This window comes from Palaemon carinicauda, chromosome 6 (genome assembly GCF_036898095.1).
Source record: "Palaemon carinicauda isolate YSFRI2023 chromosome 6, ASM3689809v2, whole genome shotgun sequence".
Taxonomy (NCBI): Eukaryota; Metazoa; Arthropoda; class Malacostraca; order Decapoda; family Palaemonidae; genus Palaemon; species Palaemon carinicauda.
In genome coordinates this window covers 23837191-23852190 of record NC_090730.1, presented here as the reverse complement: position 1 = coordinate 23852190, position 15000 = coordinate 23837191, and the positions used below count along the sequence as shown (strand labels likewise).

Below are 15000 nucleotides of genomic sequence, written 5' to 3'. Positions count from 1 at the left end.
AGAGAATTATCATCTTTTTCAATTCCCGTGAGAGAGAAAAGGAGAGGATTATTATCTTTGGTATTTAACATGAGAGAGAGAGAGAGAGAGAGAGAGAGAGAGGGGAGAGAGAGAGAGAGAGAGAGAGAGAGAGAGAGAGAGAGAGAGAGAGAGAGAGAGAGAGAGAGAGAGAGAGAAGGAGGGGAGGGAGAAATAAATCCGAAGGGGAAAAATAAATCAGTTTTTTTTTTACATATTCTAATTTCAAGTTTCAAAAAACTAATAGACATAAATCATTACAGCAAATTAACACTAATAACAACTCTCATTTGAGTTTCTTATTACAAGTTTATGAAGCCATTTACATATTTTAAGTGACATATAACCAGCTTTAAATAAACATACAAATATAATAATAATAATAATAATAATAATAATAATAATAATAATAATAATAATAATAATAATAACAGAAGTACTAGGGACAAAAAAAAAAATAGTAATTTTAAAAGTAGATTCATAACTAAATGAAACATCAGATGACATTGTATAAGTAAAATTTTTTTTTACTGTTTATACGTATATTACTCGAATCATTGAAGAGATGAATTGTGCAATACTCCACAAAGATAACCTAAAACAATTTGATTTCCCCGTTCATCCATCACCTCAGACTAATGCTGTTCTTCTACGACAAGGGTTGACATCTAAATCTTAATATTTTTTATTCTTTTAGTTACTTCCTATTCACATAGTTTCAGTTCTTAGTATACTGGATTAAGTATAGTACTCCTCTATGATAATCTCTCTCTCTCTCTCTCTCTCTCTCTCTCTCTCTCTCTCTCTCTCTCTGTATAAGTTGAAAAGTATCTTGCAATGTAGTATAGGCTATGTATTATGTGGTCCGGAAACCCACACACACACACGCCCTGTGTGGCTCTTATTGAATTGGGGTAAAAAATCTTCCATGATTCCAATTTGCTTTTCAGACCAGTAGATAAAAAAGCTACCCGAAAAGGAAACTATATCAGAGATAATAACCAACGGAACAATCCCACCTCTAAGTTCTTAATCCACCCTCTGTTTCAGGACGCCTTTGGGTCAAATGACTGACATCTTTAGATTCGACAGGAAATATTCAGCCTTTTAACTACTACTTCCGTTGGAGTCGATTATTGGAAAGAAACAAAATGTTGGGATTATGGCTGACGGGATTTTGTGTATGTCAGTAACTTGGCATGTCGGGATTTCGGCTGTCGGAATTGTGGTTGTCGGGATTACGGCAGTCGGGATTTGAACATAAAGTATATGCACAAAAACATATTCACATGTTTGTGTTTGTAAAGTAAGTGGATGACGAAATAGACGCAAAAAATACGTGGAAAGAATAGCTGTTCCAGTGCATTAAGATAAAGGGGAAAAAGGCAACTGTACAGATAATAGGGGATAACATTACCTAGCATATCAAGGAAGGTTGATTGATTGATTGTGATTGAGAAAGGATGACAGGTGACAGAAGGATTCAGAGGGGAAGTTAAGTAATGGGGTAAATAAGGAAGAAGATTCATAGATCATTTATTAGTTATGAAATAGTTACATGATAAGTTCAAAAGTAAATAAAAAAAAAACTATATTTTGCATATATTGACCAAGTAAAACTTTATGATAGAATCAATAGAGAAGCAGTTGGGCTGGTGTTGAGATATTGTGAGGTAATAAACGTTTCCATATAGTCAGGACTTAATAGTGTAGTTTCAGTGTATAAGTAGGTCACGTTTCCATAGGAGTTTAACATCTTTATGGATGAGGAGATGTGAGATGTCAAAGAAAGCACAACAGATGTTGATGGGAAGTTGTGGGATGAGGAAAGGATGTTTGAATGGGATAATGAAATGGATGATTTGCATATGATACTGAGAGGATTGTGTGGTCAAAGGAAACTACAGAAGCTGTTAAAAGAGTTTGATTGTTTCAAAAGAGGAGTGAAATCAAGTGAAATAATTTAGCCAAATGGAGACCAGAAAGATAGAGTAATCAGTGTTTGTATAGAAGGCGGTAAAATAGAAGTGGCAGATTTATATAGGTATCTGGAGGTAAAAATGATGGTAAGATGAGACAAGAGGTGAGCAACGGGATAAGGGTATATGCAAAAGATTGGCAAGAGGCTAAGTTTTTGCAAGAGAGAAGTTGCAAAAAAACTTAGGAATTTTTTAATCAACATGGCGTCATCGTTTCAGCTTAGCTGCCTGCAAGCCAATCTTATCTTCTTCCCCTTGTAGTTTTCTCTCCTTGAACAAATCTATTATCATATTTTCAATCTCTTCTGCCTTTTCTTAATGTATTCTCAAAACACCAAAAGTTAGTACTTTACTCTTCTGAAATATTCCAATACCAATACAGGTTAAGGGCTGTCATCATTAAATTGACTACAGTACCAGTAATTTAAAGCATCGATATTTTATTATTATCATTATTATTATTATTATTATTATTATTTGCTAAGCTACAACCCTAATTAGAAAAGTAGGATGCAACAAGCCCAAGGGCTCCAACAGGGAAAATAGCCCAGTGAGGAAAGGAAATAAGGAGACTACAAGAGAAGTAATTAACAATTAGAATAAAATATTTCGAGAACAGTAACAACTTTAAAATAAATCTTTCATATATAAACTATAAAAATCTAAAAACAACAGGAAGAAATATTGAATAGAATAGTGTGCACGAGTGTACCCTCAAGCAAGAGAACTCTACCCCAAGACAGTGAAAGACCATGGTACAGAGGCTATGGCACTACCCAGGACTAGAGAACACTGGTTTGATTTTGGAGTGTCCTTCTCCTAGAAGAGCTGCTTACCATAGCTAAAGAGTCTCGTCTACTCATACCAAGAGGAAAGTAGCCACTGCACAATTAAAGTACAATAGTTAACCCATTGAGCGAAGAAGAATTTTTTGGTATTCTCAGTGTTATCAGGTGTATGAGGACAGAGGAGAATGTGAAAAGGAATAGACCAGACTATTCTGTGTATGTGTAGGTGAAGAGGAAATTAGCAGTAACCAGAGAGAGGGATCCAATATAGTACTGTCTGGCCAATCAAAGATCCAATAGCTCTCTAGCGGTAGTATCTCTACGGGTGGCTGAGGCCCTGGTCAACCTACTACCAGGAATATATATATATATATATATATATATATATATATATGCATATAATTTATATATGTGTGTGAGTGTGGATATGCTGTATATATACACACACACACACACACACACACACACACATATATATATATATATATATATATATATATATATATATATATATATATATATATATATATATATATATATATATATATATATATCATTATCTCCTCCAACGCCTATTGACGCAAAGGATCTCTTCCAGATTTCACCAGTCGTATCTATCTTGAGCTTTTAATTCAATACTTCACGCTTCATAATTCTCAGCCATGTAAGCCTGGGTCTTCCAACTTTTCTAGTGCCTTGTGAAGCCCAGTTAAAAGTTTAGTGAACTAATCTCTCTTGGGGAGTGCAAAGAGCATGCCCAAACCCTCTTCATCTACCCCTCACCATTATTTCATCCACATATGGCACTTGAGTAATCTCTCTTATAGTTTTATTTCTAATCCTGTCCTGCCATTTAACTCCCAATATCCTTCTGAGGGCTTTGTTCTCAAGTCTACTAAATCTGTTGGAAATTGTTTCATTGTCGTACCACGATTCATGTCCATACAGTAACACACATCTCACTAAACTGATATATAGTCTTATTTTTATATGTAATTTCAGGCGATTTGTTTTCCAAATTTTACTTAACCTACCCATTATCTGGTTTCCTTTTTACCATCTTCACTAAACTCCAGTTCTAAAGCCCTGTTGGAGGTTATAGTCCCTAATATTTGAATTATTCTACCTCATTAATCCTTTCTCCTTCCAATGACATTTTATCTTCCATTGCATATTCCGTTCTCATCCTCTCTGTCTTTCTTCTATTTATCTTCAGCCTAACCTTGCGTGATATTTCCTGTTTTCTGGTAAGCAATCCTTGCATATATATATATATATATATATATATATATATATATATATATATATATATATATATATATATGTGTGTGTGTGTGTGTGTGTGTGTATGTGTGTCTGTATGTGTGTATATACTGACTGACCTTCACCCTACAATAAATCATTTCAATATTCTTTTAATTTCATATTAATGAATATTTCCACGAACTGAGTAAAAGGTCTTATTTTTATTGGTGGATCATTTACGTCAATATTGGCAATTACGGGGCTTTTTCAGATATCGATTTAGAGTAATAAATATTAAAATCGGACACTGATATGTTTGAGTTCAAACATATGCTTCATGATCATTAACCTTTGTGAGTTCGTATATACTGTATGTACAGTATATATATACAGTATATATATATATATATATATATATATATATATATATATATATATATATATATATATATAAATATATATACTGTATACATATACATATATATAGCATATGTATATGTATATATAAAATATATATATACATATATATATATATATATATATATATATATATATATATACATATATATACATATATATACATATTATATGTATATATATATATATATATATATATATATATATATACAGTATATATATATATATATATATATATATATATACATACATATATATATATATATATATATATATATATATGTATATATGTATATATATAAAGAGAGAGAGAGAGAGAGAGAGAGAGAGAGAGAGAGAGAGAGAGAGAGAGAGAGAGAGAGAGAGAGAGAGAGAGAGAGACTTATATGCTATAAAACATTTCAAATATCGTTAATCAACGCAGTAAATCAATTTCTCTCATTGATATCCTTCCATAGATGCCGCATGAACTCAGCCCGCACACTTGTAGACGACAGCCATCTTGCCACGGGAACTTATAAAGGTCGCTCGGTAGAAATTGAGTTCTATCCATTGTATATTGTTATTTTGCTGCAGTTTTGTGCTGCCTTTAGCTTCAGTAACAAACATATAGCGTAGTCAAGAAAACTAGTGATATATGTTTTGAGTAAGTGTCATTATTCGTAACAATAAACTGCTATCATATAACATTTGAGTCTTCCATATGATTTCATAGTCCCTAGTCACCCTAGTGAACTCTTCCCTTAGAGATGACTGCTGCTGAGGAAATCAACAAGACCGGACTGGCTATAAGGTAAGACGCTAGTCAATGGCACAAAGTCTCCCCAGATGTTATGGGAATTGAGTTTATTCCCCCAGTCGTGTAAGTACAGTACCGAATGCAATAGATGAAGGGATAAGATGATTGGTAAACTGAGTATCACTTAGTGAGATGGGATGACCTCTACCCTACTTGTGTAAGCACAAGCAGAAGTAATACCAAAAAACGAATATAAATTACACTGCAATGGCTAAAAACAACAATGAGTAGGGAGCACCTTGCAGATTACTTAGTTTAGCTGAATCCACAAGCGCGGACGTAAGACCCAAAGACCAACATGTTCCATGAACGGTAACAAACCACAGGAAAGATGGAAAAATTTTAAATTGAAATTTTATTAACCTTCTTGTAACATCTTGCAGATTGCATTTTTATCATCGTATGTGCTCCTTGTTGCTTTTTATATGGAAGATAAAGACACTCGTCCGTCCAAAAGGGAAAGGGGTCTTGGATGCGTCATTTCAAAGTGTTTACTTTATACTTATTTCGCTTACAAGAAATGATAAAGAACCATTTATACGAAAAAATAGTGATTTTTGCTGATAAGAACTTTGTAGTATCAAAATAAACTAGATTATATAAATAGAAATTTGATAAAAGTTAAAACTTGTTGCATATATTACTTATTCTGTGTTATTTTGAAGCAAATTAAGTCTTCGTGTGTTTACCAATAAATAGAATGTTAGTTTTCCCTTTAAGATGAACTATAGAAATCTTTTGCTTAAAGCTTATCAAAGTCCTCCAGTCTCAGTGATTTTTTGAAGCTGAGATGTGCAAGGACACCAGATTGAAGTTTTTTTTTTTTAATGTAAAGACATTTATTTTGCTGCAAAAGTAATGGATTAACAACATATTCTAAAGAAAAAAACAGTAATTACATGATCAGAAAAATTTATTCAATGCCTGATTGTGTTGACATAATCTTATCCTGTGCATTCGGTGTCCTCTATGGCCTTGGGCAAGTTTGAGATCCTACGATTTTGTTAGATATCCAAGTGAGATAGTCTGAAAAAGTATCACAGATATCACAATTGCAAAATCAATTCATCATAAGATTCGCAAAGACAATTTTAAAATCAAAGCTTAGTATTGATTACGTTGGTTATTCATCTTTTTATCTCTCGTTCATAATGTCATTGGCCCAAATATTTATTAATCTATCTATTTTTCTATTACAATAATCTTTGGCATCTTGTTTCACCTCATTAGCAAAATCACTAGTTTTGAAACTCACTTTGGTGACGTCAATCTTTTGACATGATAAGTTCCTCATAACTTCTTTGACTTATGGGTTTACTTGTCAATGCATATCAATGTTCATAATAATGATTCTAATATTAAAGTAATTAAACCTAATCATCTTTTTGTTTGATCTTGAAACCTTATTGTAAGTTCGGTTGACAATGGACTCTTTTTCTTTACTTGTACTTGACTGACAGTTGATATAGGAACTTGCTCAATGGTTACATGTTTATTTAATCTTTAAAATTGTGCTGCCCTTTTGATTACACTTTCAATTGCTGGAAATGAAATTCTCTTAATTTTCATTGTCTTTTAATATAGTATTTATCTCCCTTTGCTTTTAATTTCTCATTTTTTAGTATTGGAAACAAGAATACCATTCTGTTTTCGTGTCAACCTTAACGCTGGATATTGAAAACTTCACTTGGTTTAAAAGTATTTCCATTCCTCAAACCTTCGATCAGTCATGTATCATAATTTTTTTATGAAAATAATTCAAACAAAATTTCTTGGTATTTCACTTACTGCCTACTCTTGCGTTCGCTCCAAGACTGTTTGCATCGGCGCAGCCATAGCCCCAAGAGACCACTCCAATCACCACCATGAATGTTTGAGCTGTGTTACCTGCAGTCACCAGTGGACCACCGGAGTCACCCTGGAAACGGAAAATTCTATTTGGACTTTACTGAAACTAGTTACGTTTGAGGTTGGGACATTTCCTGGGTTATAAGAAAGTCTATCGTCACAGATAGTACGGAGGATGTTGTCTGAATCTGATAATACACGCAGCTTTCTCTTCAATCCTCCGTTTATATGTCTGTTTTGCCAATGCTTTTTCTGCACCCTTAAAGTAGTCTGCAGCTTTTTGTAATCCTGCATAAACTTTGACTGTGTTTATAATTTTGGATCCATAAAGTTCAGTATGTCTTTCAACATCCCATTTTAAATATGTAAATACTAGTCTATAGTCCGACTATTCTATGATGAAGGTTGTGGGTTTTCGAGCTGGGAATACACTGCTGCCTTGCTGTCTAAAGAAACATGGCGCCAATTATCTGATTTAGGTTAAAGACATTACAGATAGGTAAACACACACTGATTCAATATATACGTAAATATTTTAGCACATTAAAGGAAAGTAAATTTTTAATGCATGGGGCCCTTTGTAAAACAATAAAGAAATGTGGCATGCATATTTTACAGTGTTGCGGTTCTGTTCTGTTACGATTGTCCGTGGAACATGTGATCAGCGTGTTGTATAAAAGAGCCCTGTGTAATAAATAGGTAATTTTAATAAGCAAGTATGAGATTTAAGATCAGAAAGCCACACGACTCAATAGAGAAATAAGTCAGCAACGGATTTCTAATATTTTCTTATAATGGTGACATGCCGCCAATATACTCTACTGTTAACTTTGTATGTTGGCACAGACACAACTTGTTCGCTTATAGCCAAGCTAAAAAAAAGTGCCTTCAGCATAAGCCAGTATTTTCTACTGGAGAAGCAGTGTTAAGGAATTTTCGATGATATTTCAAATGCAATTAACAATCAACACAGAGAGAGAGAGAGAGAGAGAGAGAGAGAGAGAGAGAGAGAGAGAGAGAGAGAGAGAGAGAGAGAGAGGGAGGGAGAGAGAGCAATGAAAATTATTGTCGATAATGATGCTGTAAATAATATCTCACTCACTTCATGTACTTTATAATAATATGTGGTGTTTACACAGAGACAATACACATATTTCATGCCTGACAAGACAATACATAAATTTCGAACCTCATTGACGTAGCCTTGTGGAGGATTGATTTTTTTATTTTTCATTTATTTTTTGTTGTTTGCCAAATCCAGAGAGAGAGAGAGAGAGAGAGAGAGAGAGAGAGAGAGAGAGAGAGAGAGAGAGAGCGAAAGGTAGTTAGTGTATTGATTGTTTGTTGTGAGAAAGACTGTTGGTATAAATGAGATTGTTTGTTTATGTTTTTAGCTAGGTTACGACAGTGGTAAACGTCTTGGGTGAATACTTATTTTGATTTGACTGCAGCAAGAGTCAGTTCTGTTTGAATGCTGGAATATTGTCATTATTATATTATTCGACCAACGTTGGAAGTGTTTTGTTTATTTTTGAGCCGTAATTCCTCCTTTGGAGAGAGTTCCCTTGAATGTTAAATTGTATGTTGATGACCTGGCTTATGATAAGGAAGTGGATACGACAGCTCAGATTTAGATAAACGTTGATGACCCGAAATGAATGAACCTTCGATTGATGATGATGATGATGATGATGAGGATGAGGATAACGTGCACAACCCAAACCAACTAATTCATATGTGTATTGATATTTGACAGTAATCGGGTTGCTGCAGAGTTGTTGTTTTGGGCTTTTAATGACTGTTGGCCCTTGTGTGGACAAAATGGTCCACAAATAAACAAATATTGGTGTTGGTGTGACGTTTAATTTTAAGTTTGTAAGTTTTTTTTAAGTGAATGGTGTTAGTTTATTGTATATTATTTTGTGTTAAGTTTATGATTAGTTTTAAGTGTAATTATTTTGGTTGTGGATGGTTTTTGTATTAAGCTTATTTTGAATGCAGAATTTTTTGGTTTTAGTTTTAAGAAATATAGTATTAAGGGTATGGTTTGTTTTCATTTCCCTTCTGTCCAAGAATCCAGTTGATAACGTTAGGGGAAAGTTTGTGCAGAGGAGACTATTGTCAGTTAGGGTGATTCAAGGGTGTGGGGTTGTTTTGCAACATCCCGCCACAGCCTAGGTGGAAATTAGGCAACTTCGTATTAGGGGATACCCCTGGCTTGGGCCCCTTAAACACTGGTTTTAGATTGGTGGGACTATAGCTTAATTTTATAATCTAAGACTATTGTTGTGACTCAACAAACCTGACAAGAATCTTTTCCTCCGGCATCTAGTCCAGCACAGATCATGTTACTTGTGATACCATTTCCTAAAAGCTGTTGACATCTTGAGTTGGACATTGTTGGAACATCCACCTCATAGAGTTCATAAGGTTGACTACCACCTGTAAAGTAAAATGTTTATAGATATAATACTGCACCTGTAGTTAGAAAAAAAAACTCTCTTCAAGATGGAGAGATCACATTAGAAAGGGTGACCTAATAAAAGAATAGCCGGAATCAATTTGTCCTAACTTACTTATTATTTGTTATATACTGGATAATTAGATTTTAAAGCTATCAATAAAAATGTTGGCCAAGTCAACCTCCCATTAGAAGGCAACCATCAGAGACATAGGACCATTTTAAGACGAGCAAACCTGAAGGGAGTTTGGCTTCCCCTCCTGGTATGGCGTTTTCACCTTAGCCTCCACTACCACTAGATAGTTTAGCCTAGTAAAGTCTCTTCACATTCTCTACTTTCCTAATACATGTCACATAATGAATGCACCTTTTTTAATGTAAATCTAATAATGATTATTTCATAATGATGACACAAACTGTGGGGATGATTTCAACCATAACAAAGGTGAAAATGTAGTAATGGTTCAAGGTAAAATTTCCTTTTTTCTACTACTTAAGGTCTGGTGTGGATTCTACCCTCTGTTTAACGCTGATTAGCATTACCATTTTCAATCTTTTCCCCTCTGGAACCCACTTGCCCAGTGATGTATTCCATGATGTTCTTAAAGCCTCTCGCTACAGCCTCTACTGATGATTAGATTTAAGAATGACGCCAATGCAAGTATCGTAACCAGACTTGTGGATCTTGAACCATACCTCTATAATACAGTATCATTTACCTCAAAAACCCTTCCTCAAACATATGGTTATTTCCTGGTGTTATTGTTTTCCTTTTTGTGCAAGTCTTGCTCTTTCTTCATCTACCTTATTTCTTAATATGAGTCATTCCTATCTCTTCACCTTCATGCTGAGATATCCTTCTCTGGGGTCTTCAATATACACCATCAACCACGAATACACACACACACACACACACACACACACACACCTTTATCTATTTCTTAGCCGCATACCCTTGAACTGTTTCAAAGTAAAACTTTCCTCTGTTAATATCTGAATAAATCTTATATTTCTTTCGCCTCTGTAATAATTTTCTCCACATAAAGCCAGCTATGTTGTTTTGAGTTTCCAGAAAATTTACTTCAATGCTATTTTCTTTAATTTTTTTCAAGAAAAAATTGTTGCTTTGACAGTATATTCTTATTGCCTTGACCTTAGTTATCAAGCCATGCTTCTCTTGTTACTACTGCTAATGATTCTTCGGTCTGAAAATGGCAAAGATAACCTTTTTTAACAGAGATGAAAATCTAACCACATTTTGTCTCCTTCTGAAGATAGTTTCGGTCCACTTGTCAATGGGCTTCTTAACAAATTCATGTCTAAACTTCTTTCTTTTTATTCTCAAGTTGGACTTTGAGCTTGCCCTTTTTGTTAAAAGGTTACATATATTCACTCTGTGTTTAGCTTACTCTTTTCTAAACAATTACAATATTTATGGTCCTCTAAAATTAGCCGTTCCTTAACAGTCTTTACTCATAAGATCCACAATTTTCAAAATCATTAAATAATAACATGACTGCGTATGAACTAGAGTCCTACCCCATACCGCAAGAAGTTTGCAGATAAACTGGATTTCTTTCCTGTAACGTCTCTTCTCTTCTCCGTGTTTATAGGTTTGCCATACGTTACTCTAAATTTCTCCATTACTTTATCCCTCTTCCTAGGATTGATATTTTATAATCTACTTTTTCTCCCACTCAGACTTTTGCAGATATCTCAAGTATCTATAGGCCTTCTACATTCACCTTATCTGCTGATCTTGTGAGATTATCTAAAGAGAAATCGCATACCTTCAAATTTAAACCTACAAAACACAGTTTATACCTAAATCTTTTTCTCTCTTCCAATCCAAGTCCATACTCTTTTCTGATGAAAATATAATAAATATGTCCTTCCTATCAACATTCCAGGGTAAGGGTGGCTCAGGAATATTGCTGACTACTCACACTTCGTGATTTCTGAGTTTAAGTCACAATAAATGTCCACTGAACTACGACCCTCCTTTGTCTGTCGAAGGGTTTGAACCTATAGGTCTACTTCATGAGATAATAGCTGATATTACCTTGATTCTATAGGTCTTATATGAGTGGAGAATACCTTGGGCAAACTGTAGAATTCTTCAAACTTGTCCTAGCAATATAGCTCAAATTGATAAATTTCCACTCAAAAGCAGTTTGTGTCCTGTTTGGATGCTGTTATATATTTTCTTCCTCCAAGTTTTAAGGAGTTTTTCTTAGTCTCATTAATTTCAGCTTGGTTTATTGCTCTTACAATTCGGGATGATTAATCTTCCATCTCTTTAATTAGTAAGAATGAATCAACTGCACTTCTTTGTTACTTGACTCCTCCTTACCTCTTCTCTTGGTTGTACTCAAAGAAATTCTACCCATTTTCTATGGATATTATTTTTGCCTTCATTCTGCTGCACTGTCCTATCACACAGTCTGGTAACACCTTTCATATATCTTTACAACTTTACTTTCTAGAAATAGGAAATTTCCTTAATGGAAGGTTCGGTGACTGGTTTGTTCCACCAATGTCAAGCACTGGCATTCTCCTCCTACTTTAGTTTGTCCTGAGACTTGTAACGTTCCACCTTTTAAGTGACGGTTATTATGAATTTGGGACTTTGCATTACCCCTCCTGCTTCTTTTCTTATGATTGTGTTTTTCTGGCCTAGATCTAAGCAAAAGTTAGAAGTAATAATAACATCCTAGTCGTAACTATGCATGATTTTTAATGCAAAATAGAATAAATGTCGTACACAAAAAAGGCAAGAGTTCTTCCCAATTTCTATATTTAATATTACTATATTTGGAAACAAAAAAGTGTGTTCCGTTTATTCCTAATGACTAAAATTGTGTCAGTTCCTAGAATCAAGTTCTTGAAGGAATAAACTAAAAACTAGAGAACTCTGTGGATACAATGTACTGTAGATGCATGTTGATAAATGGAGGTTATTGACAAGAGCAGCAGGTGATGTAGAAATGACACACACAATTCTATAGTAATTATCAAGTGGTATATGGTCATTGTGGATTATAACCTTTTTTCCGAAGGTATACTGATCAAACTTCTCTAACCAGAGTTTCTTTTTTGAGCTGAGACCCTCCACATTCATTCAAATGTGGAAATTTTTTGAAGCATGTTCTATTAGCCTTCTGTCATGGAGTAGTAAAGCTCCTAAGCCCTTTTCTGAACTATTTACTTGGAGAACCAGTATCTTGTCAAGATCATAAATAGCAAGTACAGGTGAGTTGCATATCTTCTGTTTTAGTCGCTTGAAAGCTTGGTCACATTCTTCAGACCAGACAAAATCAACCTTGTTCCTTAGCAACTCATGCACCAGCTCTAGTTCCTCAACAAGGCTTTTGTAGAACATCGCCAAAATTCGGTAGTCGGTAATGTTCTTGTTGTAGAGCTGTATTTAATGGTTGAGGGTCACTGCAAACTCCTGTTTTCCAATTTGGCCTAGCAGCCCCGTTTGGGCAACCAATTTAGTCGGTTCCCTTACTAGAAATAGGATTTCGCATTTCACCAGTACATTCACCTCCTTCTCTATAGAAATCTGGATATTCCCACATGGCAGGACTTTTGGGGACACTGATGGTTTGATAGTCAAAAACACTATACCAAGATCCCATAGCTCGTCATTTGTTTCGATGCTAGCAACTTGGATTTTTTCTTCCTTTATTGTTAAAAATCCAATTTTCTTACAAGTATCCACATCAAGGAGTGATTGCAGTTGATTACTAGCAACAGAAAAATACTGTATGATCTTCCTTAGCCTTAAGATTAGTTACCAGGAGTTCTGCTTCTCCATAGCCTTTTACTTCTGTGTTGTTCCACGTGTAGAGATTCTCTTTATTTTTCTTCCCTTGGTGTCTGTGGACATATCTTGTGCTAATTGACCATTGCATTAGGCCAAGCAAAAATTTGATGTAGACATTGGCTCTCATTATTGTTCATGATCTTGATTCACCGTTTTGTTTCACTGTTTCTTGTTTCACTTTTTTTTTTGTCTGAATTCAGTACTATCTGTACCATTGGCCCTTTTAATTTTACAGCAGTGTCCATTTTTATGGCAGATTTTGCATACTTGGCCATATTTAGGACATTTATTCTTTCCAATGGCACGACTTCGTCTACAAAATTTACAGTCTTTCACAATTTTTTTCGTTTTGTGACTATATCTGGGGTTTCTTCTCTGGGTTCTTCTGCTCTTCCTCTTTGAATTTGGTCTTTTGCTGACTTTTGTTCACTTTCTCGATATCTTTTCCACTTCCACCACCCAATTCCTTTACATGAATCATTGATTATCCTGAAGTAGGAACTCTTGGAGCTTGTCTTTTGCATAGATCACAATCTAGTCCCAGATCATTCAGTCAGATTTAGTGTAGTTACATGGCATCAGTTTATTTCTCAGTTCAGTGAGAATAGCATCAAATGGTGTAGACCACGATGTATTCCAAAAACGATGTGGCATTACAACCTCAGACTGGGGGATGGGGTTATAATACTCTTCAGTCATGAACAATAAATTATCTGGCCCCATTTTTCCTTTGCAATAGCAGTTCCCAGTACAGTATAGAACAGTTGCTTGGTGGATATCTTTGTTCTTCACAAACACGCCAGATGCAACCAAATAAACATCTAACAAGCAGTGCCATTTCTTGTAACTTTCACTTAAATTAGGATCGTGACTATCGAGAAACATGTTCCACTTAAAATGTGCTCCTGTCATATTGTCTTAAACGCTGGATTCTGTCTTCTAAAAGTTACTGAATTTATATTTCCTCTATAATCTTTATACTTAATCTAATTCATTTTTAAAAATTATTTTTGTTCCATAACTTCTCATCATAAGAAAAACCAAGTCTCCTTGCATATCCAGCAATAACATTGTGAGATCAGTAGTTCACAGTTACAGTCACTCAGGCACTCACTGTAGTAGTGACATTTCCTGGCTCACTCTGAAATATCAGCTATCGTCTATGTAGACTTGGGTAAATCTAATTCCCATTTCACTGCCACAATTTTAATATTAACACGAGTGAATGGTAATATAGAAATGTCGTACATGATTCTATATTAATTATTAGACAGTTTATTATACAGTATCTTGGTAGACACAGTATTCTATAATATATGAGCAACCATAAAGAGATTACTATGTGGACAAAACTACCTGGTTGGTTGACTTACTAAACAGAACAAAACAAAACTGGGGGCATTCACAGACATATATAAAGACAAAGGGAACATACTAGAATTATACCAAAAAGTATGGACCCTTCTACATGCAAACAAACGATCGACTGGAAGGGTCACTGCGGTTCTGGAAACATTCAGCCCAGTCTGTGTCTAGTATATACATAAATAGTCTCCATTGCATAGACAGAATGTGATCTAGACCAGTGTCTTTCGCTGATTAAATAATTGACT

At 34.6% G+C, this 15000-nt stretch overlaps 1 protein-coding gene across 1 annotated transcript in view; it reads right to left on the bottom strand.

The window, feature by feature from the left end:
• LOC137642911 (ovochymase-like) overlaps nt 1-15000 on the bottom strand; it is a 90697-nt gene that overhangs the window by 14454 nt on the left and 61243 nt on the right. The window contains exons 33-34 of the mRNA XM_068375776.1: nt 9397-9536; nt 7042-7164 (exon numbers count right to left, since the gene is read on the bottom strand). Coding sequence (XP_068231877.1) covers nt 7042-7164; nt 9397-9536 — 263 coding nt within the window. The remainder of the gene's footprint in view (nt 1-7041; nt 7165-9396; nt 9537-15000) is intronic.